This window comes from Manacus vitellinus, unplaced genomic scaffold, assembly GCF_001715985.3.
Source record: "Manacus vitellinus isolate BGI_N305 unplaced genomic scaffold, ASM171598v3 scaffold_45_pilon, whole genome shotgun sequence".
In the NCBI taxonomy this organism is placed as follows: Eukaryota; Metazoa; Chordata; class Aves; order Passeriformes; family Pipridae; genus Manacus; species Manacus vitellinus.
In genome coordinates, this window is record NW_021940571.1 from 2,877,974 (window position 1) to 2,904,540 (window position 26,567).

General features: G+C 40.1%; 1 protein-coding gene across 1 annotated transcript in view; it reads right to left on the reverse strand.

Moving 5' to 3' along the window:
• Window positions 1-536: 536 nt before the first annotated feature.
• The window catches only part of SI (sucrase-isomaltase), a 41,648-nt gene continuing 15,617 nt past the window's right edge, over window positions 537-26,567 (reverse strand). Inside the window, exons 19-47 of the mRNA XM_029962330.1 lie at window positions 26,020-26,076; window positions 25,528-25,652; window positions 25,172-25,260; window positions 23,516-23,565; window positions 22,072-22,242; window positions 21,425-21,574; window positions 20,382-20,588; window positions 19,414-19,568; window positions 18,244-18,412; window positions 17,327-17,423; window positions 16,806-16,918; window positions 16,582-16,707; window positions 15,671-15,799; window positions 15,452-15,559; window positions 15,293-15,355; window positions 14,908-15,042; window positions 14,240-14,324; window positions 13,197-13,335; window positions 9,763-9,896; window positions 8,626-8,660; window positions 8,418-8,534; window positions 7,052-7,200; window positions 6,447-6,531; window positions 6,306-6,362; window positions 5,573-5,700; window positions 5,280-5,368; window positions 3,911-3,960; window positions 2,441-2,611; window positions 537-1,224 (exon numbers count right to left, since the gene is read on the reverse strand). Of these exons, the coding sequence (XP_029818190.1) occupies window positions 1,162-1,224; window positions 2,441-2,611; window positions 3,911-3,960; window positions 5,280-5,368; window positions 5,573-5,700; window positions 6,306-6,362; window positions 6,447-6,531; window positions 7,052-7,200; window positions 8,418-8,534; window positions 8,626-8,660; window positions 9,763-9,896; window positions 13,197-13,335; window positions 14,240-14,324; window positions 14,908-15,042; window positions 15,293-15,355; window positions 15,452-15,559; window positions 15,671-15,799; window positions 16,582-16,707; window positions 16,806-16,918; window positions 17,327-17,423; window positions 18,244-18,412; window positions 19,414-19,568; window positions 20,382-20,588; window positions 21,425-21,574; window positions 22,072-22,242; window positions 23,516-23,565; window positions 25,172-25,260; window positions 25,528-25,652; window positions 26,020-26,076 (3,246 nt within the window). The 3' untranslated portion in view covers window positions 537-1,161. The remainder of the gene's footprint in view (window positions 1,225-2,440; window positions 2,612-3,910; window positions 3,961-5,279; window positions 5,369-5,572; window positions 5,701-6,305; window positions 6,363-6,446; window positions 6,532-7,051; window positions 7,201-8,417; window positions 8,535-8,625; window positions 8,661-9,762; window positions 9,897-13,196; window positions 13,336-14,239; window positions 14,325-14,907; window positions 15,043-15,292; window positions 15,356-15,451; window positions 15,560-15,670; window positions 15,800-16,581; window positions 16,708-16,805; window positions 16,919-17,326; window positions 17,424-18,243; window positions 18,413-19,413; window positions 19,569-20,381; window positions 20,589-21,424; window positions 21,575-22,071; window positions 22,243-23,515; window positions 23,566-25,171; window positions 25,261-25,527; window positions 25,653-26,019; window positions 26,077-26,567) is intronic.

A 26,567-nucleotide genomic window follows, 5' to 3' on the forward strand; every position in this document is an offset into this window, starting at 1 on the left:
GAAGGAAAACAAGTGAAATGAAATCCCAGTTTTGCTTTTTTTTTCTGTTTTTTTCCTCTCTTTCCTACCAAAAGCAGAGCTTTCCTAACAGAGGACGAAGATATTGGGTGGGAAGTCATCCAAAAATTCACCCTGGCCTTGGAGGGATCTGCATAACCACAATAAGCTTTTAAGTGCAGTTACTCTACACGGCCAAGTTACCCAAATCCTTTCCATGTCGAAGCTGGAGCAACTGGAAAGCCAAAGTTTTAGGGATCCACCTGTAAGATCTTGGCTACTGAGCTGTTTTACCACAAAATTTTGAGGCAAAAAATAATCATTTAAATGAATGTCACAGTCATTACAACTTAATATGACCTCTGACAGCAGTTTGTTCCCATCTGATTTAATTGTAAACGTGCTTTACCAGTCTCTTTAGATCTTCTGCACTCTTGGGATACAAAGAGTCTTTAACATGAATTGCTGTTATAGTAAACACACAACAATGTTCCCTTCAGTGAGATAAACACTCAGAGATAAACATTCATGAGTTAACCTTGAAACTTCAGGTTTAATTTTACAGCTTCAGGTCAAAACACCAAGAAACCAAAATATCTGGCTAAAAAAAGCATACAAAAAACGCCAACTTCAAATGTCTTTTGCAAATATCTTCGTATTTTATAGATCAACAACTTGAAACATTGCTTTGTGCTAAATCAGTAATCTGAAAACATTTGCTTTATCTGGTCTTAAATACTTCTCCATAGCAGTGGCTTGCATAGGTATAATTACAGTTAAAGTTAAATATAGTTATGGCCCCAAATCCACGCAGAGGTAACATCAACTGTGTGTTTTTTACAAAGTCTGGGATTCAGGAAACTGGCCACAATTCTACTCCATGAGAAAACACAGAGTTTTACCTTCAGTTCTCAGTTTTGAAAGATTAAGTTAGTCTGAAGAGCCACAGTGTTTAAAATACAGATTTTGCTTCCTAGGGAGACACTGAGCTCAGCCTTCAACACACAGAATACCTGAATATGAACTGACTGTACTGGTGTGTTTTTATAGTAAAAAAGTATTCTAAGATGAAAAAAAAAGCTGCTTTGAAAATTGAAAAATTGAAAGAGAGTTTCAAAACATGAGAAGATTCAGCGTTGTGGTCAATGTTGTTTTACAGGCATTTCAGTTCCATTGCAGGGTGTAGTTCTGGCCTAATTTCAGCTCAAGCCCACTGATTGTCAGGAGCTGGGAATAAAACAGACAAAATGGACAATTAGTAACTTTGCCCTGAACATCCACAGCGTTTTCTGTGTTCCACAGAGATACTGGCTTCTTGTTTTAAACTATGATTTATTCCTCTTCCTTTGCTTTTGTGTTTGTATCACTATAAACAGACTTTAAGCAGCACAGAATTAGGAGTCTGACCGTGGTGCTCTGATCCCTTCCTTCATTCAGAGGCTCTTTTAGAACTGAGGTTCCTTTTATTTTTAAAATAAAGGAATTTTTGAAAGGCAGCAAAACTTGGAACGTGCTGTAATTCAACCGTGCATGTGGAATTTTTTTCCATCCAAAAGTCAACGGCAGAACAAAACACTTCCATTCTCTTTTGCATTTTTAGCTCTCTTTTTTTTGTTGTTTTGTTTTGGGTTGGTTCTGTACAACACTTCTATAGCTCTGGCTTTCCACTGAAAGAGAGGAAGAACTAAGTCTTAACAGAATGCTGAATTTTAAAGGAAGGGGAGGAAAATCCCAGTAACTCTCCCTCTGTCAGAAAACCAGAAAGACTGAACATCTCAGCAGTTCTGTTCGTATTTGGAAGATGCTCCATAGAAGTGGCATCTCAAATAACAACAGTTAAACAATTGCTTTCAGCTGCCTTCAGAAGTGTTGGATTTTATTGTCTGGGAAGGCAAGAGAAGATGATGTCCTGGACAGGCACAACCCATGGAGATGGAAACCCCAGTGCTCTGAAGCTGGTGGAAGGTTTGTCAGTAACTTCAGAAGAAGTGGGATTTGCCATCTATGTGTAGGAATGTCTACAGCTGAAATGGGACCTGACAGAACAAGAAATAGTGAGAGGCAAACAGGGCTGGGAAATGGAACTGCTGTCAGACAAGACTGACAATAACAGGGTTGTGTAGAGACTCTGAAAACACCTGGAGATGCTTTTCCTTCCCTCAAATCTCACAGGTTGCAAGTAAAGGTATTGTGAAGAGTGGAAACCAAGCATAGACCAAAATCCACCACTTTTCCACCTCCGGAAGTGGTTTGGGTTCCTCAACAGGAATTTTTGTACTTAAGGGCTCTACCACACCCAGTAGTTCCTATATCCATTATCTGATGGTAGATTATGTATCTTGCTGAAATGTATTTCAAATCTGGTATTCCAGCTGAATCTCCAAAGGTTTAGGAGCACAAATGCAGGTGTGAAGGTGGCATCACCCTGCAAACATCATCTCACCTGCTTGGTGCTGTTGTAATTCGAGGCATGAGGTGATTGGATTGTCCCACTGTTCTGCAACACAGTCACCTGAGTGACACTGCTGGGCACCCCCAGGACTTTAATGTCAGTAAAATTTAAGTTATTTGGGTCAGTGTAGCCACCATGCAAAACCCTGATATCTAAAACGTTCTGAAAAGAAAAGGAAAAAAACAAAATCAGAGACTGTGATTAGATGGTACAAGTCTAGAGAAGCTGTGGCTGCTCCATCCCTGGAAGTGTCCCAGGCCAGGTTGGAGCAACCTGGGCTAGTGGAAGGTGTCCCTGCCCATGGCAGGGGTTGGGACTGGCTGAGCTTTAAGCTCCCTTACAACCCAAACCAATTTATGATTTTATGCAGTCCACTTGAGCTTTTCATTTGCTGTTCTCACTGCCAACTTTTTAAACTTTGTTTTTCTAATACCTGTGTAGTATTATTTATTTTTCAAATGCTGAACCCTTCAGTTTTCTTCACATTGATAAACCTGGCCAAATCCTGGGCTCTGCTGTGCCTTTAATTGCCACTCAGCTGAATGATGTGAAGCAACACAAAACTTTTAACCCCTGCCCTGGGCAGCAAGTGCTGCAGGACAAACCCCTCCTGCACTTCCAGCTTCTGAGAGAGCTGCTCCAGGCTCTGCTCTCCCTGCTTTGTGCCCTCCCAGAACAGCTCCTGCACTCCTATCAGCCCCTCAGCACTCCCAGGTCCCCTCTCATTCCCAGTCACTGTGATTTTAAGTACACTCCGGGCACACAATTCCTTTAGGATGTGCCCAGATCCCATGCAAATGTGCTGTGACACAATTCTGCATATTTAGTGCTTAGAATTACTTTTCCTGTGAGTGGTTTTCATTCTTGGTTGATTCAAGACCTTTTTAATTAAGCTTTTCCTTACCAAGTTTTTGTAAAAAAAAGGGAAAGGTGCATTTACTTTTTAATCTCCTTACAGCTGCAAATACTGAGTATTAGCAAAACAAACTTCTCTTCCTGAGCGATTAACACCCTTTTATTTGACAAAGATAGAATTAAATGAGAAGGGAGAACAGTGTGGATAAAATTAGAAGACATTCTGACACCCTGGAACACTAATGAAATAAGAAAGTGTGTTTTCTACTACAATAGAAAGAGCATTTCTTTAAAACCAAAAGTCCATATAATTAGAGTCTAATTTTATTTCAGTTAATCACATGATAAAAATTGAAATCTGACAATGCCATAAATGTACAGCCTACTTAACAAAACACTATAATTTATAACTTCAGAATCATTCCTAAATTCATTCTCAGCACAGTTTAATCATATCACTTGTAATTTATTCAATTATGAGCACAATTTAATGTTGGGGGGGATATATAGACACTATAAAGATCCAAATTAAAATACCCATAGTTAAAATACAATAATAATCACCTGAAGTGATTATTCAAAAAAATGTGAGCTGATGTGACTTACCTGATTAGCAGTGAATGATGTCAGCAGATATTGACCGTTTTCATATGCATCTGTTAGAAAGAAACAATAAAATAAAATGTATTTTCTATCCTCCTTATTTAACACATTATCAAAATTTCAGTTCAAGAATTGTGTCCATATATTACACACAACTATATGTATCTATATGCAAATAAAGAGAAGTTGTGCATTTCCAGAAGATATATTAGATAGCAAATACTTTCAGGATTTAATGTGTGCTGTTTAAATGAGGCCAAAAGAACATTTTAGAGGTAAGATACATATTTAAAAAAGAAATGAAAGAGCATTAGGAAGATCAGGGGTGTTTAGACTAGAAGGAGAAAGACGTTTCTTTCTCACTGAAGATTCATTTCCCACACCCACCTCTATTCCCTGTCCAATTCCATGTGACACACAACCAGGATAAAGGCTGATACATCTTTGAAATTGTTGTTGTATATTTTACCACTCCTGTTATTCAGCCTTAAAGGCACTCGGAGTAGTGCTGAGAATCACTGGAATGAGGTTCCTGCCTCTCCTGACTACTGAAAACAGATCAGAGGCACCTGCTGAGATGCACCTTTGTAACCTGAGTGAATTCATTTTGTCATCAGACTTCCATAAGCGTGGCCATCATTTCTGAATTCCAGTGCTGACAGGAATGTTGGGTGTTGTGAAGCCCCTCAGGATGCACCAACAGCATCCTGCAAACTTCCCTCCACATCATCATGCAAAACAGCTCCATTTTCTGCATTCCTTACATTAATTTTGGGTGACAGCTTATTGTTATTAGAGGGGTAATGCTCTCTGGATGGAAAGGACAAATGATATTTAAATATCTCTTGTCCGAAATTTAGTGGTGTCGAGGAAATTAGTTAAAGCTCCCACATAATCTCTGGTTATGGCTCCCATAGGTTTGAGGATGAATCTTTGCTGCCTTAGGCCCAGGGCACAATTTCATTTATACAACATATTAATTCTGTAAATCGTAGCATTATGTGGAATACATCAGGAAAAATCACGTTTCTATAACGGTTTAATTTCAGTTTTGCCTCTGAAGGCAGGTTCAGGTATGTCCTCCAGAAATGTGATGGCTTTGTCCAGAGTCCATCATTTCCCCCTGCTCCTAAAGCTTCTCCTCCAACACCCCACACCACTGCAGAGTTTGTTTCATGTCTCCTCACTTCTCATCCTCGGGTTTTGTTCTGTCTGTTTTACTTTGGGTTTTGAACATCTCCAAGGGTGGAGGCTCCACAGCCTCTCTGGGCAACCCGTTGCAGTATTTGACCATTCTCACAGCAAAAAAAAAAAAAAAATAAAAAAAAAAAAATAAAAAGAGTTTTATGAAGGCAAGAAGCACCAGACCTACCAATTGTAACCCCATCATCCCAGTAAAGGTGTCCTTCTGCAAACAGACTGTCATCCAGTGCCACCGTGAGTCCCATCGCGTTTTGCCGGCTGTGGAAAACACAACAATTTCCCCTCCATTTCCTCAGCAGATCACATTTCATATTTCTCTGATGTTAGAGTTTGTAAAGGGATACTGTACATCACCCAATTCACCTCCCGTAACCATCTTCCCAAGCCCCATGTTATCAAATTTCAAGGAGAAAAGCCAAGAGAAAAAAAAAAACAAATTTAAAAATTTTGGGTTGATCTTACCTGTAAAAAGTTGTCCTGGCAGGATTTTGCCAAGGAAGGATGTGTCCACCTCGGATATGCAGGTTGATATGATCCAAAGGAGCTGAGAAAACTTGGTATTGTCCTCCCCCAAAGCCAACATACTCATCCTATGTACAAAAAAGTTAAAAAGTTTTACAGGTGGTTGAGTTTTTTGTTTGTTTGTTTGTTTGTTTTTAGAATGAAATGATAATGTTTTTCTAGACAGATTAATTAGTAGTTGTTACTGCAGGAGTAACTACTAATGCTTTTAAAAGGAACTCTGAAATTTTGGCTCTATGAAAGACTTGACTGGAGGTGCAGCAGCTGAACCAAAGGGGCCAGTCAGGTGAAATCCAAACCTGTGATTAATGAAGTTTGATCCCTGCTCTTCCTATGACCAAATCTTTTATTATTTTCCAGGAAAGATGATGCAGCTAAACCTGCTTTGTCTTTCTATATTCCAGGATTCCATTACAAAGACATTCTGTGTATAATTTGAAGGTTAAAAAAGTCAACTGGGATCTAAATTAAAGGTATTATTTCAGTTTTTAACTTACCCTAACCCTGGGCAAGTTATTATACAGGAATCAAGGATTTATTTTTAATCAGCTAAGTAGATTTTATATTTCTAGGAACTTATGTTAAATGCAAATTAAGCAGAAGAGTGTTCCCACCTCCCCACCACCCTCAGCACTGGGAAGAAGACATAAAATATAGTTTTTAAGTGACTTACAGTGTAGTAATCATACCAGCGGGCACGGGGCAAGTAACCCGTCACTGTTGAAGCACTCTGGAATTAAACACACGAGTTTTAGGCACCTTAAATCAAAAAGTGAAGCTTTAATATTTTCATAAGTGCTTAAAATCAACCTACCTGTTGCAACACAGGGGTGATGAGCAGGGCAGGCCCCCAGAGGAACTGCTCATGTATGTCCCAGGTTGTTCTGTCGTTCACAAACCTGTCAGAATTAGACATTGAGAGGTGAATTTTTCCAAGGTTTCCTTCTTTAAGACATTTTTGTCAGCCATTGAACCTACTCTTCCTACTATCTACCGTTTCCTCATCTTTATTTTAGCATTAATAATGCACAGATTAATTAATGGTTGCCAGGAATGCATAAAGATCCTAATGTGAGACTCATTATTGAAATGCTAGTACTTAGCTTTATTTTTTTTTCCATTTCTTTGCTTTTACTTTTCAGTGGATTTAGACAATAAAACTCTGAAGGTCTGTTGTGCCTGCCTGGCATGTGCAATAATAATCATGGGAACCACTTTCTAATTTGTGCCGCTGTTTTCTTAGACAGTTGCTTTGGAAAAATCAGATCATCCCATGCAAACAACTCAGTGTTCCTCAGCCAAGACTTGTTTTTTTAATGAAGGGGAAAATGCTGCAATGAAGAGAAAACTTAGAGGGGTCTCCACTGAGGAAGTTTTAATGGGAATTCCTGATAAGGAGAGCAGAGGAGTTGCACTTACTCGTGCAATACAGGACGGACCACAGTGCTGCCGTTGGCATGGGCATCATGCATTAGTGTGTAGAGATAAGGTAACAGGGTGTATCTGACATTCAGCACCTTCTTGGCAGCCTCTGCAAATGTTGCATTCCAGGCAGCAGGATCTTGCCTCTGGAAGAGAGGAGACCATTGTTAGTGAAGCTGGATTTTCTGTTGGGAACAGCTGAAAAAAAAGTATCAACGGAGCAAGATAAATCCAAGGATATTTCTCCAACAAACGCAAGCACTTTCGTTTATTTTTTCTTAAATATGGAGTAAGTGATGCTAAAAACTGTAGGAATCACTGTCAGCCCTAAGAGGGAAGCTCGGGGAAATACTATAAAGAATGTTTAATGCAAAATGTCCCCAGGGTGGGACACATCCCAGTGCACAGAATTTATCATCCCTCTTTTCCACAGGGCAGCTCTCTGGACTTGCAAGGGGACACCAAGCACAAAGCACTGATGGCAGGGAGCACTTCCAGTCTTTATTAAATGTAGGGAACAATACCTTGGCAGATTGGGGAAGACTGGGAGCAACATGATAACCCTGAAGCTGCATTTTTAAAGCTTTAACAGGCCTATCCAAAGGTGGGTCACTGCGAGATAAAGCCCAGGAGGTTTGAAAAGGAGACTTTAATCCATTAGATACATTCCATATAAATAGCTCTGCTCTCCTAGACCTCAAGCTTTAACTGGAATAGAAGTGCTGTTTCCACTTCTTTTTCTTTTCCCAGTTATCTTGTTTTACAGCTTTCTCCACCCTAGTCCTTAGCCAGCACAGATCTACATTTAGGCAATTATTTCCCTTTCCTTTGAGCAGAAATACAATATCTGATGGTGGCAAATGTGCAAAGCACAGACATTTCCGAGTCTTACTCCAGCATCTTATTACACTGCTCCATTTTCTCATTTGTTGGGTAATTATGGGCAATTAGGGCTGAGAGCACCAGGGTCAGTTTTGCTCCTCGAAGTGTGTTTGCCATCAAAGCTCTATTTTAGTCTTGGTGTAGCACATTCAAATCCAAATGGCACAGAGGGGAAAATATGCAGGAGTTTGGTTTAGTCCAAGCAAAATTAGAATGGGCTTCTTTCCAGTGATCCCAGTCCCAGAGCAGCCCCTCTGTGGGCATCAAACCTCCCAGGTAAGGGGAAGGTTTACAGGAAAGCAAGTATATAAATAATGACAATTTTTATTTTATAAAAAGCCAAATATGTTCTTTTCTTGTCCATTTCATTGGAATGTACTTTTTTTTTCGTTTTTTTTTTGAGCCAGGCTACCTTTTGCATTGTTTGGCAGCTCTTTGCATGTGTGGTGCTGTTAACAACCATTAAAAAGTTGCATCTCACCCTTGTTCCTTTCTCATTGTGATTCCTGGAATATGGATAAAATGCACCCAGCTGCGTCCAGCGAAGACACAGCTCATACTCTGAGTCTCTGAAGAAGCCACAGATATCAGCTCCTGTCTGAAATATTTAGAATGATCCGATTGGAATACTATAATATCATGTACAGCATCAGGGTAATTGAATATAAGTTAATAACTTGTTAGCTTACATAAGATATTCCAAAGAGACTGAAGTCCATCATCCCTGAAAAGAAAAATAAAATGACATTACTGGCTGGGTTTTTTTTTCCAGTGGTTGCATAGATAATACATATTGCAATGCTGAATGAGCAGAGAATAAAAACAAATACAGGCCCTGTGATTCCTCTAACATGTCAGGTTTTTCTGCTACAGAAAGAGATGGGACGTTATTGGTCAGGAGGAAACAAAAAAAATGAGGGGCAGGACACAGGACATGAAAGTGGTGGGTATAAAAGACCTCCTGTGGTAGAAGGAAGGAAGGAAGGAAGAAGGAAAAAAAGGAGGAAGAGGAAAAGAGAGGAAGAGGAAAAGAGAGGAAGAGGAAAAGAGAGGAAGAGGAAAAGAGAGGAAGAGGAAAAGAGAGGAAGAGGAAAAGAGAGGAAGAGGAAAAGAGAGGAAGAGGAAAAGAGAGGAAGAGGAAAAGAGAGGAAGAGGAAAAGAGAGGAAGAGGAAAAGAGAGGAAGAGGAAAAGAGAGGAAGAGGAAAAGAAAGGAAGAGGAAAAGAAAGGAAGAGGAAAAGAAAGGAAGAGGAAAAGAAAGGAAGAGGAAAAGAAAGGAAGAGGAAAAGAAAGGAAAAAGAAAAAAAGGAAAAAGAAAAAAAGGAAAAAGAAAAGAAAGGAAAAAGAAAAAAGGAAAAAGAAAAAAAGGAAAAAGAAAAAAAGGAAAAAGAAAAAAAGGAAAAGAAAAAAAAGGAAGAAGAAAAAAAAGGAAGAAGAAAAAAAAGGAAGAAGAAAAAAAAGGAAGAAGAAAAAAAAGGAAGAAGAAAAAAGGAAGAAGAAAAAAAAGGAAGAAGAAAAAAAAGGAAGAAGAAAAAAAAGGAAGAAGAAAAAAAAGGAAGAAGAAAAAAAAGGAAGAAGAAAAAAAAGGAAGAAAGAAGAGAACACAGATTCTGATACCTGAACTAAAGTGCTTTTTCAGCCAAAATCCCATGAATACTAAAAGCAAGCAGGTGAAGGAGAAGCAAGGCCGGGCTGGCCGGGGCTTGGAGCAGCCTGGTCTAGTGGAAGGTGTCTCTGCCCACGGAATGAGATGACTGAGGTCCCTTCCAACCCAAACCCTTGTGACTGAGTGATTCCACGAGCACAGATGTTTCCCCTGGCACGTACCAACGATGGATGTGCCGAGCTGGTCCCAGGCTGCCGTGTTGTCCCCCAGCCAGTGCCCTGCCCACCTCCCGCTGCTGGGGTAGGTGGAACGGGTGATCACGATCCCGCGCTCCTGGGTGGCCTCATGCAAAGCCCTGCCGTTGAAAAGAGACAGAGAATGAGTTACATGAGAAATATTCCATGGGTTTTGTTACCTGAAGGCCCCTGAAATGAAATATCTGGGGTTATACAGTCATAGTGAGGGGCTGTGTCAACAATGCTTTGGAAAGGGCAGCTAAAAGTTCCAAAGTAAACACAGTTTACGTCACATGTAGAACTGCTCGAGGATGGGCACGACCTGAGTGTTCTGCTGACTCAGTCCTGGAGCTCCTGGAGATCTCTGCTCCAGGACTCAGCCAAAGCTCTATCCATGAAAAGTAATTATTCATGTCAGAAAGCCTGAATTTACCCCCAAACAGTTCCTGTATTCACTAATGAGGGCTCTGGCTCTGCAAAAACCTCATTACAAAAGAACAGCATCAGGGCAACATCCCGAAGTTTCTGTGTCTAATGGATAGAGAACCAAAATGACACCTGGGTGCATAAAAAAAACGCTCACTTTTAAGTTACAGTGTTTTATGAGTTTTGTGTGAAAAAAGAAATCTTTCTGTTTGGATACTTTAGCATTAAAATAAATTATTATTGCAATATTTCTTCAGTTTCCAAAGTACTCACTTCAGTTACTGCCACAGAATAAAATGGGGACTGAAATATATATATATATGTATGTATCAAAGTATATATTTTGCAGATAACATTTTCAATAAATTTCCAGTGTAAGAATATCTGCATGAGCTGTGTAATTTATTGCAGTGATTTCTCTTAAGGTGCTTCTCAAAAGAGAAGGAAATATTTCACTACATTTCCATCCATACTTAAAACACAGAAATGATGGCAATATTCCTCTTACTGTCAAACTGTTGTCTACCCTTTGGGGTGGCACAACAAGGTTTTGGGGGCTGTGGGGTGACTTCAGTGAGAAACTTCCCAAAGTTTCCCTGTGTCTGTCTGATGGAGCCAATGCCAAGTGGATCCAAGAGGGATCTGCCACTGGCCAAGCCCACCAGCAATGGTGGATAGAGCTGAGATAACAGGTATAAGAAGGGGAAAACATTGCTCCCAACAGCAACTGGAGCCAGAGAGAGGAGAATATGTGGAATCAACAGCCCTTCAGACCCCAAGGTCAGAGGAGAAGGTGGTGCTGGAGCTGAGCTTCCCCTGAGATTCTGTGGGGAAGCCCACGGTGAGGCAGCTGTGCCCCTGCAGCCCAGGGAGGTCCACGGGGGAGCAGAGATCCCCCCTCAGCCCAGGGAGGTCCATGGGGGAGCAGAGATCCACCCTCAGCCCAGGGAGGTCCATGGGGGAGCAGAGATCCCCCCTCAGCCCAGGGAGGTCCATGGGGGAACAGAGATCCATCCTCAGCCCAGGGAGGACCCCATGCCAGAGTAGGAGGATGCCCAAAGGAGGTTGTGATCCCATGGGATGCCTGCACTGGAGCAGGGTCCTGGCAGGAACCTGTGGATCCATGGAGAGAGGAACACACACTGCAGCAGGGGAAGAGAGAGAAGAGACCTTCTGCTGAGGAGGAAAGAGCAGCAGAGACAACGTGTGATGAACTGACTGCAACCCCTGTTCCTTGTCCTCCTCCACCCCTTGTGGTGAGGAGGTAGAGAAAACAGGGAATGAATTGTGCCTGGGAAGAAGTGAGGACGGGGGAATGAAGAATTGGTTTTAAATAAACACTCTCTGATTGCATTGGTTGTAAAGTAAACTAATTTCCACAACCAGTTGCTTTGCCCATGGCAGTAACTGGTGAGTGATCTCTCCTGTCCTTATCACAATGCACAAGCCCTTCCTTGTACTTTCCCTCCTCTGTCTAGTTGAGGAGAGCAGTGATGAACAGCTTTGGTGGGCACCTGGAACCCAGCCAGGGCTCAACCCTCCACATCCCTTGCAATGCCCAAATCCCATGGGACTGGGCTGACAGCAGAGGGATCAGACATTCCTTCCTGTCCTGTCAGCAGTTTCACTCCTGCCTTGACTGGCAGCTCAGCCCTGGTCTGCTGCCAAATAGAACATCCACTCAGTCACAAATTCCAGTAGCCTTGATATTTTCTTTCTTTATGGTAATATCAAAGTTACCAAGGGCTTTAAGGTCATTTAGACTTATAGAGAAACACTGTTCCTTGCTTACTCCTGGAATTGTAAATGAAAAAGCACAGAGACATTATCATTAGATCAGACCTTATCTAAAGCAGGCTGGGGGACTGTTCAGAGGAACAGATATTGCCTTAGAACTGGGAAAATAAATGCTTGAAAGTAAAGCTTTATGCACACACTTTGCATTTTAAAAGTCACTGTTCCACCTTTTCACTCATTCTTGATTTGTTTTAGAGAACATAAGTGAGCCCTTCTTAAATTAACAGGACTGAAAAACTGTCTTCATTTTTCCTCACTGGATTTAAAATGTAAGGGAAAATCAGCATCAGCCCTAGGAATAAACCAGGGAATCACAGCAAAACCTAGAGACAATAAGTATGTTCTATTTTAATTACAGTAATTATGTGAGTCTATCATTGAGCAATTGCTGTTCCCCACAGCTGATCCAAACCCTGTTCTGTGCTCTGCTCTGGGAAAGAACACCCGAGTTGGTGGGTCTCCTGCTCTTGTTTGCAATGCAGAGCATCACCCTGGGGAGTCCTCAGAACAGACACCTCTTGGTGTCTCCACATGTGCTGGGGCAAGGAAACACTTGATGGAGAGTAATTCCATCCAAATTAAAGTATCTCAGCAATAGCACTGTGGCTACCTTACTTCATAATGCAGGTCAGCAGTGCAGCTTGCCCAGCAGAACATTGATATGGATGAAGCCCTCAGAAAGGATATACCAAGAATTCCTCCCCAGCCAGGTGAAAAATAAGTTTCTTTAGTACCAGACTTGAGTGAACTGTCTTTAAAATGTACCTTGTAAATCGTGCCTGCTCAGGGTCAGTGATTTTAAAGCTGCTAAACTCAAAATAAAGTCTCTGCCTGCTTGTCCTGAGACAGCCAGGGATGCAGTGGCAGCTCTGCGAGCTAGGGGTAGGTTTTTTCCCTTCTCCCTGGCTCTAAGTGCAGAAGGGATTTATTGCAGTGAAATCATGGAAGCAAAGCTGCAGGTCAGACCTGCCCAGACTCACCTCCCCTTCTGCTGCAGCTCAGGCTTCCCCCACCCTTCCTGTGAGGTGACTGGAATAAAACCAACTTCCGACCAGAAAATCAAAGGTATTATTACACAAACATTTCTTGGGCATCTTAAATAAACTGATAAAAGTTTTGGCCATAAGAATGTTGGCACAGAATATTCATTTGTAACATATTTTGGGGACAGCAGGAAACGTGCAAGGTCCACTTACTCTAAGGTAGGTCTTGCCTGTGACCACCCGTAAAGGCTGTGGACATCGAAGTGTCTGACTGCAGTCCCATCTGGGAGATACTGTACACCTTCCATGCATGGAGTTTTGACAATTAATCCTTCTGACCTGAATCCCAAATCTTGTGGAAAAGGAAGAAAAAGATTTATTGTTTGTTAATAATAAGCGTGCAATAATGTTGGGTTTTTTTCTTAATTTTCATAATCTATTAGGTTTTCAATCTCTATCAGGCATTTAGTTATTTATTCATTTGTAATTATAAAAATAGCATTTCCAAAATGGAATATTTCCAGTATTCCTATGTAGGCATCTGGGTCTGTAAATGTTTTAATAGTGCACTTACAGATGTTCTTACTGAGGAAGCTCAAAGAGTAAACAAAATATATCAGAAAATATTCCAAATCTTTGTAAACATCATCATAACACCCATACAAACAGAAAAATGGGTTTGGTGGGGGTGTGGTCTGTGTCTGACTATTAATTTCCTGAAAATTCCTGAGAAACTATTCATAAAAATGGAATACAACAGTAAGCAACAAGAGTATGCTAATAAACCATTGATAAATAATTCCTAATTAGTACTACTTTATACCAGTTCTTCAGTGAAACCAAGCTAAGAAAGCAAAGCATTTCAAGCATTTGACTGCACAGATAAATGGTAATTAGAGGAGACACACGGATATTTTCTAAATTTTTAATTAATTGCATTATTCATCTGAGAAAACTGCAAAACACAGAGCTACATTCTGTGCCGTGCCTCAAGCAAAGCACTTAGATATTAAACAGGTATCAAAATCCATATTCAGGCGAGGAGCTGAAAATAACTTTATTTTTAAGAAGTGCCACACGGTTGCTGCTCCCGCTGAAACAGCTGCCCAGAATCTCAGAAATAAAGGGCCACCTTCAGTGAGGGGCTGTGGTTTATATTCCCATCTTTATTTAGGCTTTTGCACCCCATGTAAGAGGTATGAAATTATGTGGTAACAGAACAGCCTAAAACTGATTTAAGGAGAGATCAGACTTACGGGGCATGTAGGGTGGGTTGTTTAGGAGATCGTCTCTGCAGCCATCAAGGGCACCATTATAAAAAGTTGCTGGTTCATTCATGTCCTAAAAACCAAAAAGCAAAACCCCATTGTATTGGTTTAAAGCCTGCAGAACCCATTTCACCCTGAATTACAAAGAAGAGCGTTGTAGAATTCCTCAGGAGACCCTGCAGCTGCAGGTTTAGTCTGATTTTTCATGTTCCGTGAAGGGGGATTACAGGGAGGCTGGAGAGGGACTTTTCACAGCGGCATGGAGTGACAGGACAAGGGGAATGGCCTTGATCTGAAGGAGGGCAGGGATAGATGGGATATTGGGAAGGAATCCTTCCCTGTGAGGGCGGTGAGGCCCTGGCACAGGTTACCCAGAGAAGCTGTGGCTGCCCCATCCCTGGAAGTGTCCAAGGCCAGGTTGGACGGAGCTTGGAGCAACCTGGGCTAGTGGAAGGTGTCCCTATGTTTTTATTTTACTTATCACAGAATCATTAATGGAAAAGGCCTCCAAGATCATCCAGTCCAAACTCTATTTCATGGGAATTTAACACCAGAAACGTCTGAGCTGCAGCAAGAGATGCTGGGAATTGTGTCCCTCTCCACCAATGTCTGGCAGAGAAAAACAATCCAGAAGTCAGATGGATTTCTACACTTACAGTCCACAGGCCATCGAACTTGACACTGTTCTCGGGATTGTTGGTATTGTTGTAGTACTCCAGGATTTCTCTCTTCCACCACTCGGCTGCGGAAGGGCGGAAGAAATCTGGGAAAGCAACATGTGCTCCATAGAGCTGGAAAAATAGAAGGAATGAGACAGATACAAGATTAAAAGCATACTACTGTTAAAATGTTGGAATTTTATAAAAAAATAAAATAAGAAGGGCAAAAAATAATTACTTGTTTGCTCATTTTTTTGCCTATTAGGAAGGCTGACCAGTTTCTGACTGTTATTCCTTCCATGAGATTAATCAATTAGTTTGCTAATATTTTTATTAATTAACATCTAATTTGAGTACCAAACCAAACCTTATGAACACTTACCGCTATCTGGGTTTGCTCAGGCAGGGACTCATTAACTACTACATTAGGAAGGAATGGCCAGACCTAAAGGAAAAAGAATATTTCAAAGAATCAAATCACATTGAATGAAATCTGAGCATCAGGAACAGACAGAAAGAACTGTTCTTCCCTGTACAGTACCTTGGAATATATAATTTCATCGGAATTAGGCCGTTTCATGAAGACATCATTATCCACACCTCTATTGAATGTAGGATAATTGGTTTCATTTCCAGAAATGGTTGGATCCTACAATTAAAAAATACTTTTACACTCAAACCCCAAGTTTAGAAAGTTGTTGAATATATTCTGCATTCTGCAATGCTGTACTGAAATTTAAAAACACTGTTCCAAACTGACCAGGATGATGATGAATCTCATTCCATCTGCTTTGATTCTGTTAATCAGAGCTGGTAATCCAGCAAAGCGTGTGCCGAGGGTGAAGTCCAGTTGCCTCTCCATGTAGTCAATATCTACATATTGGACATCCTGCAGTTAAAAAAAAAAAAAACAAAATCAAAAAACCAAAAAAAAAAACACCAATTAATTTAAATTAATTTCTCTCTTTTTATTTTTTTTGCTAAAGATTGAAAATCTGCCAAAATAAGTAAAACACTGAACGTTTGATCTGTAAAATTGGAAGCAGTGGTAACTTTAGACTAAAGCTGTTAAATGAATATTACACAATTTATCAGCAAGTCCAATTCAAAATAAGCCCTTCACTGCTGCATCCAGTCTGAGGGTAGAAACTGATACATGATAGACAAAAAAATTCCTGGATATGTATATATATGTCTGTACACAGAAACTGCACATGTGCTTCCATGTCTATAAGAAAACAGTGGAAATAGTTGTTCTATATCGAAACCTTGATATTAATTGCAGTTAAAATGGAGTCATACTCAATTTATAATATAATTTTGTTAGGTTTGTGTGCTATTCCAACCTTCCTAGCAACAGTGGACTTGACACAGAGCACTATGGAAAGCTGCTTCCTTTTTTCCCCCCTGTTTGCTTTCCTTGTTGATCTCTGCTCCTTCGTGCTGCTTTGGCAGGAATGATAAAGAAAATAAAGCAGCCTAAGGCCTGCATTTAACATGGCTCAGATTCTGCAGAGATGTTCAGCTGTGGCATAAAATCTGCTCTAGTCTACCATGGCGGTTTTTTTTTTTTTGGTTGATCTGTGATTTTGTGTTTCAAATAGGTCCTAGTTAATGCTATGAAGCCAAAATTGCAGGAATGAGCTCAGCTATGAATTGTTCCCAGCGTACATGGGGAATGTCAGCTGCCTTCATCTCCTCCACCACCTGGGAGACCTCTGAGTCGTTCCTGTATCCGTAGCGGCACAGCTGGAATCCCAAGGACCAGTAGGCCGGCATGACCGGCCGTCCAATCAGCTGGAGGGGAGGAAAAATATTTGTGGTGAGCAGGTGAAGAGAGAACAAAGCAACCAACCCAAACCCAGCATTAGGTTGTACGAGAACAAGGATCCTACTTCCGTGTACTGCTGGACAACCATCTCCGGCGTTGGGCCCAAAAACACGTAGAAGTCGAGAACTCCCCCGGTTGTCCGGTAGGTCAGGGCAGGGGTTGGCTGGAAAGTCACATCTGGGAATGGAGGAGAGGAAATGAGTAAAGGGCACCTGGATCTGCCACTGCTGCAAAACACTGACCATAAAAATAAAACCCATTGAAGAAGAGGGGAAGAGTCTGTTTACAAGGGCCTGGAGTGATGGGACAAGGGGCAGTGATCTTAAACTGAAAGAGAGCAGTTTTAGATTGGATTTTAGGAAGAAATTCTTCCCTGTGAGGGTGGGGAGGCGCTGGCACAGGTTGCCCAGAGAAGCTGTGGCTGCCCCATCATCCCTGGAAGTGTCCAAGTCCAAGCTGGAGCAACCTGGGCTAGTGGAAGGTGTCCCTGCCCATGGCATGGGGGTTGGAATTAAATGAGTTTTAAGGTCCCTTCCAATCCAAACCATTCCATGATTCTATGAAATAAAGTGAAGGTTTTCTTACCCATTGCATTGCTGTTAAGCAAGAAAACCCCGTGGGCATTGCCATCTTCTTCAAGAGCCATGTAAAATGGATGATAACCATAGGAATTCAGCTGGTACTGCAAATAAAATAAACCACATTTTACCGGGGAAACATCACAAACATTTGCTTATTTACATTTAGTAATACATTTAATAAAAGACGAGGCGCAACTGCCAAAGATATAACAAATAAACTCCAAAATTATATACCTAAACTCTACACACCTACAAAACATATTTACTTTCCAGCTTCACAACTCCAGTCAGCCTTGTTCAGGCTGCCCAGGCAGGAAGGAAAGCAAAGGTGTTACTGCCCTTAAAACTCACTAATGAGAAGGTACTTCCTCAGGACAAAACTTTCCCTTTTCAAACAGGACCAGCTGTTTACGTGCTCAGGAGAAGCTGCTGACATTCTGTTATCTTTCATTTTCTCAAAAATATATTCAAACCTGACCTGGGAATTGGAGCTATAATTAACCACCACTTCCATTGGTCATTCTCAGCAAATTGCCAATGTGGCATCTTGTAGGAAATAACAGCAACAGACAAAAGATTGCTGAATTACCCCTGTGGGTACTAAATTAATCCCAAAATAGTAGGAGTTGCCCTGACTTGTGTCTAACTTTCAGAATAATAAAAAAGGAGGAACGTGCTGTTATTTCTAAGCCATTTGTCATCTTCTAACACCAGCTCAAGGCCTGAGCTCCACACATTGGTCTTGCAGACCATGAAGAACAGTTTCACACAAGACCTTTGCCATTGAGACCGTCCAAATTATAAACCCTTACAAATATGATCAAAGCCAATGGGTGTGTCCAGTACCAGACTTTAAATTCTTACTGAACAACTCTGAGCATTGGACTCATGGGTCCAAAAGTTGTGTTTTCTGGTACTTACAGTAGGAGGCTGATCCCTGGTGAACATCCCCCAGGTTTGCCAGTTGATGTCGTTTCGGAATGTGGGTTTTTCAGACTCCCCTAATCCATAGATGTACTCGGAGGCCAAGCGGGTGGAAATCTGGATGAACATGTCGCTGAAGGTGAAGGTGGGCAGGGCTGAATTCCAGCTGAAACGGGAAGAGGAAAACAAGAGTGGAGTGTGGCCTCAGTGCTGTGTTGAGCCGGCTGATGCTTTTTTTAGGCTACTCTCTTCCTCTGAAATTCCTGCTCTTCAGTAAAAAGGGAATAAAACCGTTGTGGTTCTCAAGAAAACTTAAAGCACGTGAAATGGGGGTGTCTGAGAATTGATAAACAGTTTAGAGACACGAAGTCTCTCAGAGAGAGATATATTATGCACAGGCATCATGGTCATCAAGTTACACTGTATTTTGGCAATTTAGTGACAAAATGTGTTTCAGGACAGTATTTGCCTCCCAGACTGAGCACTGGTGCCAAATGGAATAGAGAAAATAAGGTGTTTTTTATAGTTCACTGAACTTTTTGTGCAGATTACGCTGAAATTGCATTCACAGGTCACATTTGTTGTAAATCAGCATCTTTAGAGTTAGAAATCAAACTGTAACCTCAAGTGCTCTGCCAAAGAATTACATCGTTCCAGGAGCTTGAACTGCAGGTTGGGTTATTACTCTGGTTGGCAAAAGGGAATCCAGCTTCCAATTAAGCCTTAAGAACTTTAAAAATTGAAATAACTGGATTTTTTAAATAAAAATCATAACACACAGCTGCCAACATCATTGCTTTCTGTTTTCTAGCTCTGAATTAATCAAAGAAAGAAGTGAAGCTCCTGTCATGTACCAAAACCCATCTATAAGTTAGTTGAGATGTTACTTCCTTCTATGTACTTTTTTTTTCCTGACCATTCCCCAAAACTGAACCAAATGGTCAATCCTTAACGTTCAGTGCTGTGGTCACCTAAGGAATATTTTAGGAAGTGTAGGAAATCACTGTGCCCCCCCCCCACCCCCAGAAAGCTGGGAATTACACAAGGAACACCCACTGGGAGCTGTCAGTGTCCCTCACTCCAGCACAAGAAAACAGTTTGCCTTAAAAAGAGGTAAAAAACCACAAGTGAAATAAAATAAAATAGCATAAAGTGACAGTGACTTACATGAATGTCCCTGTGCTCCTGCGCTGGATTCGTATTCCAAAGGGTTTTACCTGAAGGGATGCGTCATAAAGTCGACTCTGGCTTGAGCTTGTTGGGGAGCTGGGGAGATTCAGTGGGATTGGGACCTCATATCGTGAGTTTGCATAATCATAGATCTGTGAAGGAGAAATCAATTCATTCCAATAAGCAACATGTTTGAAATCTTACCTATAATAGTGAGAGAAATTTGGTATGATTTTTAAAACACTTGCTGTGATTTTCTAACACTTGCTGACTATTTTCTTACAATACGTTTTCTTCACAATTATTTCACAGTATTTTTTTCAGGGGAAAAAAAAAATCCCTTAAGGATTTATTTTAGATCAGGAATGGTTTGTCTAATTATCTATATGAATTTAAAGTATGTACTTATATTGAAAATATTCATATGTGCTTTCTGTATGTGGTAAATATCTTTCTAATTAATCTTTTTCTCAACTCGTTTTTTTAATGATTCCTGTATTCTGAAAGTTGAAATAAGTTAGTTTTTGATGTCTCATCATTTCATGGCATCACACTTAGTTCAGTATTGTGAAATGCATGGCAATAAATTACAGTTAAACAACAGCGCATCGAAAAATTTAGAACAGGAGTAGAATGATGGATGTAAAAATAAGCTGCAGAGTCATGATAACACTTACAGATAAATTTACCTGTATATTAACAAAATACTTTCAGTTTCAAAGTTTCTGGTTGCCATTACACATTATACCTTTGATTCATTTTGTTGTAAAACTGAGCACGAAATTCCAGGACGAAAAAAAAAGATGCGAGCAAAGAGCAACAACAAATAATTGCTTAGAAGGAGAAACATATTTAGACAAAGGTGCTGCTGCCTGTGTAACATAAACCTGACTATAAAAAGCTGTCATAATTTCCATAACCAAGGTTATTTTTAACAGCTCCTGGAAGTCCTGGGCTGGGATTACCTTGAACTGCAGCATGTTGTCCAGGTGATATACGACCTCCACACGTAGGGTGCTGATGGGAGTAGTCAAAGACTCATTAGCTCTGATGCTGGCACTGTTCAAAGTCAGGTCAGCCACAACCCCTGTGGAGGAGTATTGGACGTTCTCTAGGTAGTAAGGGGTGTCAGAGCTGAAGTAGCAGGAAGGGACATCCGTATTTTGTGTTTCCTGATGCAAACAGAAAGAAGTTACAGGTTAAGGAGCCAGATTTTTTTATTCCTTACAGCAAGGAATCCCAGTTTTATCAGACATCCATCAAATGTAGGATTTGAGGGAAAGCTTAATGCAACTACCAACAATAAAGAAATATCACAGAATCCATTGATCTCTACTCTAAATCAGATAGAATAAAACAATCCAGTGAAGGCTGTACAAATAGTTCAGTCAGGAAACTGAAGCCTTGGTGGATTTAATTTCCCTGTCTCTCTGATCTTCAGCTCATGGTTTAATCCTGGCCTGTTGAAATTCCTAAAGCTTCCTCACTCTCAATCCCAAAGCTTCCTCCCTTTCAATTGTGATTTGGAAAGAGTTCCTTGACATGGACATAAACAATTAAGGTCACATCAGAATCAAAATTTCCAGGAGATTCAAGGGTTTCCCCTCAAACTGAGATCCAGAGGAAGTGATTTGATTTAAAATGTCCCTCAATGCCTGTGAAGGTGAGACAAAGGGGATGAGCCTTGCAGGCCACGGTGCCAGTGAAGCAGAAGAGGTAGCTGCAGGTGTTATTATCCTTTTTCATCACTCTAATACTATTTCTTTCCATCTTTCAAAAAATACCACATTTTTCCTCAATTTCTGATGCACTTTGAGAGAGTTTACCCAGTTGCCAACTAGTGAGGAGAACAAAACCCAGCAGTACAGGCCAGCTGAGATCTGCACCCCATTTTATTTAAAGCTGACAAATCTGCCAAACTACTTTTTATTTGGTAACAACCACAAAGAAAAAGCTCTGACTCTGGAAATCTTTCTGTCTTATTAGTTTAGAGAAAATAATTACTTACTTCCCAGGTACAGCCAAGTTGTTCACATTTTTCTTGTGTTGGATCAGGACTGGGATAACAATCAAACCTTTCCTCGAGAGTTATGTTTTGCTGCCATTGTATTGTGTAAGATCTTCCCAGTTCAAGTTGAAGTCCTGTTATAGTGGCAGTCTATAAACATTAAACAATAAAGAGTTATTAAATGTCACATCCCATCCATCTTTCCTTCAGTCAGCAGAGCTGCTGGTGCTCAAGGATAGTGCACTTTGTGACTTGACAGCTCACAAAACCCCCTGCCCTGTAATATTTGATCCAGTTTCGCTTTTACAAACACACACAACCGATATTCTTGCAGACAAAAATCAGAAAAATCAGGAATCTAAAAAAATTGAGTTAATCCCACAGCTTCCTTGGAAGCAAACCAGAACAAATACACGAGTTAATATAAATAGTAATAAATAATAATAAACTGTTTGCTGCACTGAGGGTGTGAGACCACAACTTAGATGCACTAAGTTGAATGCAATTTTACTTCCATTCTGCAATAAAATCCGCATTACATTTTACTGAAACAGCGCTAGCACTGAGGACTGTCCTTTGCAATACACAAAACAAAACTGATGCAATTTGAAATATGTTTACTTTCCATATTCCTGTTACTGTTTTACCTGGTATAAAGAACTATAGTTGATATTAAGTGGATAATCTTGCACAACATTGTTTTCATACACAGTGACTGATATTACTTCCTGGCGCACTCCGAATATCCTGATTTCTTCAAATCTCAAGTTGTTTGGATCACTGTAGTTGTTGAATGCAACATTGATGTGCAGAGTATTCTGAAAAATAGTGGACACATTCTTACAAAAAAAAAAAAATCTGCCAAAAGTCCTCTTGATTTAACTATTTCTTTCTGATCAGATTTTCATATTATAGCATAAAGTAAGCCAATCTAATTTTCCTAACATAATAATTCTTGCTCTGCTTGTTGTTATCACACTAATGCTTTTCTCCCATCTGTATAATGTGCTTTATAGCTGTGTTTCAACTTTCTTGTTTGCTTTTTTGGGCAACAAAAAAGGCTGGGGTGTGTCTGTGACAGGGCAGGTAAGTGTTGCTCAACAGTGATCTCGCTGGGTTTTAACAAGCAAAGGTTCTTATTCACTTTCCCTGATATAAAAATACCACTTCCTATTCAATGTCTTTAACTATTCTTAGATTAAGAGGCCAAAGTGCAGCATGGCTACCACACGTGCCAGTGTAGAACATCCTCCATGTGACACTTGAGGTTAATTTTTAATTCAATGTCGTTACAGTCAAGAGATGATTTGCTTACAGGAGTTTCAAGCTCCAACAGCAACTGAGGTTTCTTATCTACAAATGATTCTTTGATTACTTATGATTAAAAAAAAATTACTAAACCATGTTCTTCCACTCGTGTTCCTCTACATTCTCTCACTTGTCTCGTGATATTCCATCATGGCAAAGGAATGAATTCCTTTAGCAGATATTTATTATTATTATTATTATTATTGTACAAATAATATGCTATCATGTTGTGTCCAAATTCCTTGTTATTTGATAAGTCCTGTCAATATTGAATAGAAACACTCTCAGGACTTCACCCTGGTGTAAAATAACCCTGTCCAGGCAGTTTCAGCTTAAACAAATAACACAATAAAAATCATTTTGGAGTTTCCAGGGGTTCAGAGAATGTGTGTTTTCCTCACTCTTTAGAGTAATTCAGCTGTACAAAAAAAAAAAATCTATTTTTTTTTAAATTTCCACAATTTTTAGAATCAAAACCATTACATGCACCTCGTTTTTGACTCTCTTTTAACTGCCACTGATGCTTCATAATTTTCTCTCTCAATAAACATCACTGCTGAGTTTATTATGTGAAAGGAAATAGGAGTTCTTTACCCACTTATATAAACTAGCAGAAAAAAAGACAACAGATTTCATCCCCATTAAATTACAGTATTTTGAACATGATTCCTCTTTGACTTTTGGTTCTCAGAGGAAAATAAGGAGGGAGAAGAGAATGCTCTTGGACGACACTTGATAGAAATCAAAACTTGAAAATAAGAGCATTTAAAATAAAATACTTACATTGGAACATGTAAACTCATAGAAAAGGTAGTTTCTATTCTCAATGGTACCTAAAAGTTAAAGAAAGAAATTACTCTTGCAGTGAAGAAAGGAATAGAATTAAAACCAGGACTGTGCCACTGCTAGAGACCAATAAATGGTTAATTATTATCATTACTGCATTCAGAAGCTGCACTAAGCAACTCAAATATTTACTGTTTCTTGAGGAACTGAAATTTCTCTTTTTGTTTTTTCCCCTGGGCCAGCCTTCTCAGGAGATCCGCTTTTCCCAAATTTTTCAAAAATTCGTTGAAATCAGCTTTTCAAAAACGGACTGATTTTTATTTCACTGGTGTCCCTCCTTATCTTAAATACAGATGTTTGGGTGAAAACCAACCCTTTAAAATACCCTGTAACAATGATGACAGCGATGATAGTAGTAAAGACCATGGAACTATAAGAGAGGAAATAACCCATGAGCAGGAAAAAGAAATACAAAAGTTGAGCCAATGTGGCCTTTTTTTTCCCACTTTATGGAAAAAAAAAATAAATACTGTCATCACAAGTAAATTGTAAATGGTTTCCCTGAAAGACTAAAACCTGTAGGTTTGAGGCAGGAAATAAAAATCATAAGATGTTTTAGTGCTTTGTTTGCCAACAGCAGTGAGTACAGTAACAGCTGCATTATTTTAGGCCCTGCCAAAGGAGTCCATCGAGCTGTCACCCACATGTACAGCAGCCACCCAAGGCCTTCTGTATTTATGGTAGCAATAATCAGCTGAATCACAGCTCTATTTCTTAAAAGCATCCCTAAATTCCACAAATTTAAAAAGCAGAGGCTTAAAAGTTTTCCTGAGAGATATGACTGGTTTGGTTAACAAGAAAAAGGAGTTATGGAGGTTGAAGGTGTAAATGTGGAGGACAAGGGAGGATTAGGAATTAACAATTAGGAAAGGGGGATGCAGCTGGGAACCCCAGGAGCTGCCTGTTTCCATGGAAGCTGAGTCAAGGCTCCAGCACTTGTACAAGTAGAACACATGGACTGTGACTAAATATTGGAGGAAGGTTATTTGTATCAGAAGACAGAGGGGAGAATGCCCCAATTCAGATATCACCCATGGATGGACAGTGGTTTGGGTAAATCACCTGGGAAAATCTCTGTAATCTCCTGAACACCTAAAGATTAGATAACTTGCATACCAAATAAGTCCATGAATCACCATCTGCACAATCTCTATCTAATTCCCAGAATTATAAATGAAACATGCAGCTAATATTGCAGCATTCATCCTTTTTACCAAATGGTAATATTACTCTGACTTCACTCTTGTCTTTCCACTGCTCCAGGATGAGCTCTGCTTTCCTTACACATGCATGGATTCCAAAAGCATGAACTTCACTGGAAGCCAAAACCTCAAACTAGGGGTTTAACCTCAAATTAGAGGTTTGTGTCTTTTTTATTTTACTTGTGTGGAATTCAGTCATGACTTTAATCTTACAATTAATATTTTCAGTTTTCTACTTAAAAATGATGAAAAATTATTGATAAATGAGCAAGCAGTAGCAGAGTGCTACATCATCTTTTTTTTTTCCTCCATGAAACCAGCAGGAACACTGAAACCTGTGCTTTTTAATGCTTTGTTAATTATACTTATTCCACTATTGATAACTGCTCACCTGTAGATTCCCCATCATCCCAGAACAAGTCCCCAGTGGCATTATTATTATCATCCAGGGCAATTATAAGTCCCATTGGATTCCTGCGGCTGTGGAAAGAGAGACTTACATGTAAAACAAACATCTAAACAATCTTAAAACATTAATACAAATTGCTATGCAAATAAACCTACAATTCACCACTGAACCTGTAACACCAACAGGTGTGGAAGTGAGGTGTGGCTCACACTATTCCCAGATTTCAAGGTGAAAATGCTAAATACAACGAGCTGCTACTTATTTGTAACCTAAAATTCCTCAACCCGGTCTTGGAAAAACAAAACAAACCATCAAAAGCTTTCAGTTGTGAAGAATACCTTGCAACTGTCGTGTTGCCTGGGTTTTGGAAAGGGAAAATGTATCCTCCTCTCAAATGGACTCCAATTTTGTCTGCTGGTGTTGATAAAGTGTACCATAGTCTCCTCGAATAGATTGGATTGCCCTTTTTGACACAGATGGAAAAGAGAACAGGTAATGTTGTTACTCACTGCTGGGAGTGCTTTCTTAAGTGCTGAGTTTCATCAAAATTCTTCCCTTTAGAAAGAGCTGGAGTTCTGTAAATATCTCTGGGCTAATGGGCATGCAAAGATCAAACACCTGCATATCATTATGATTCAATGTCCTGTACCTGAGTCCTTTCTCGAGGTGTTGATTCTTGAGCTCACTCCACCACCCTTCATCCCTTGTCTCACCATCTCCTTCCCACAAGCTTTACTTTTGGCAGCCCTGCTGTGGTGACAGAGACCTATCTAATTTAGTCCCATTGCCATTTAGGAAACACCCCCACGATGTCCTCTGCGTTTCCTTACCGTCTCAAACTCGTACCACATTGCATCAGGTAAGTAGATATCAGTGTAACTCACGCCCTGGAAGGTGAACAAAGAAACAACATCAAATTTCAGGGCAACATAATCAAATAAGCTCAATATTCCAATAAGACTAAAGTTCACTGGGAGAAAAATCATCGATACTTGTGCATTCCTGGTTTTCAGGGTGATGCCCAAAAAGGAGGAGAGCAACCCAAACACAATATTTGCAAAGCCACTGGGAGACAACTAAATCACTGCTCTACGAAGTGGCAGCTCATTGCAAGCCACCCAAAGTCACAATGCTTCTAACCCAGTGAACCAGATCATATCCACAAGTATCTCTATATCTTCATTTCCACATTTTTCAAGTCTGGCCTCTTTCAGATTTTTGCTTTCCCTTTATGTATTTAACAAATGATTTGTGTTTCTCCGTGGCAATCGTGTTGCTGGAATGAACAATCATTATCTACAACATTCTGCCACAGAACAAATCATGATCTTTTGGTTTTCTTGTTGTGCCACAGACAGGCTGAAATGCAGCAAGAGAA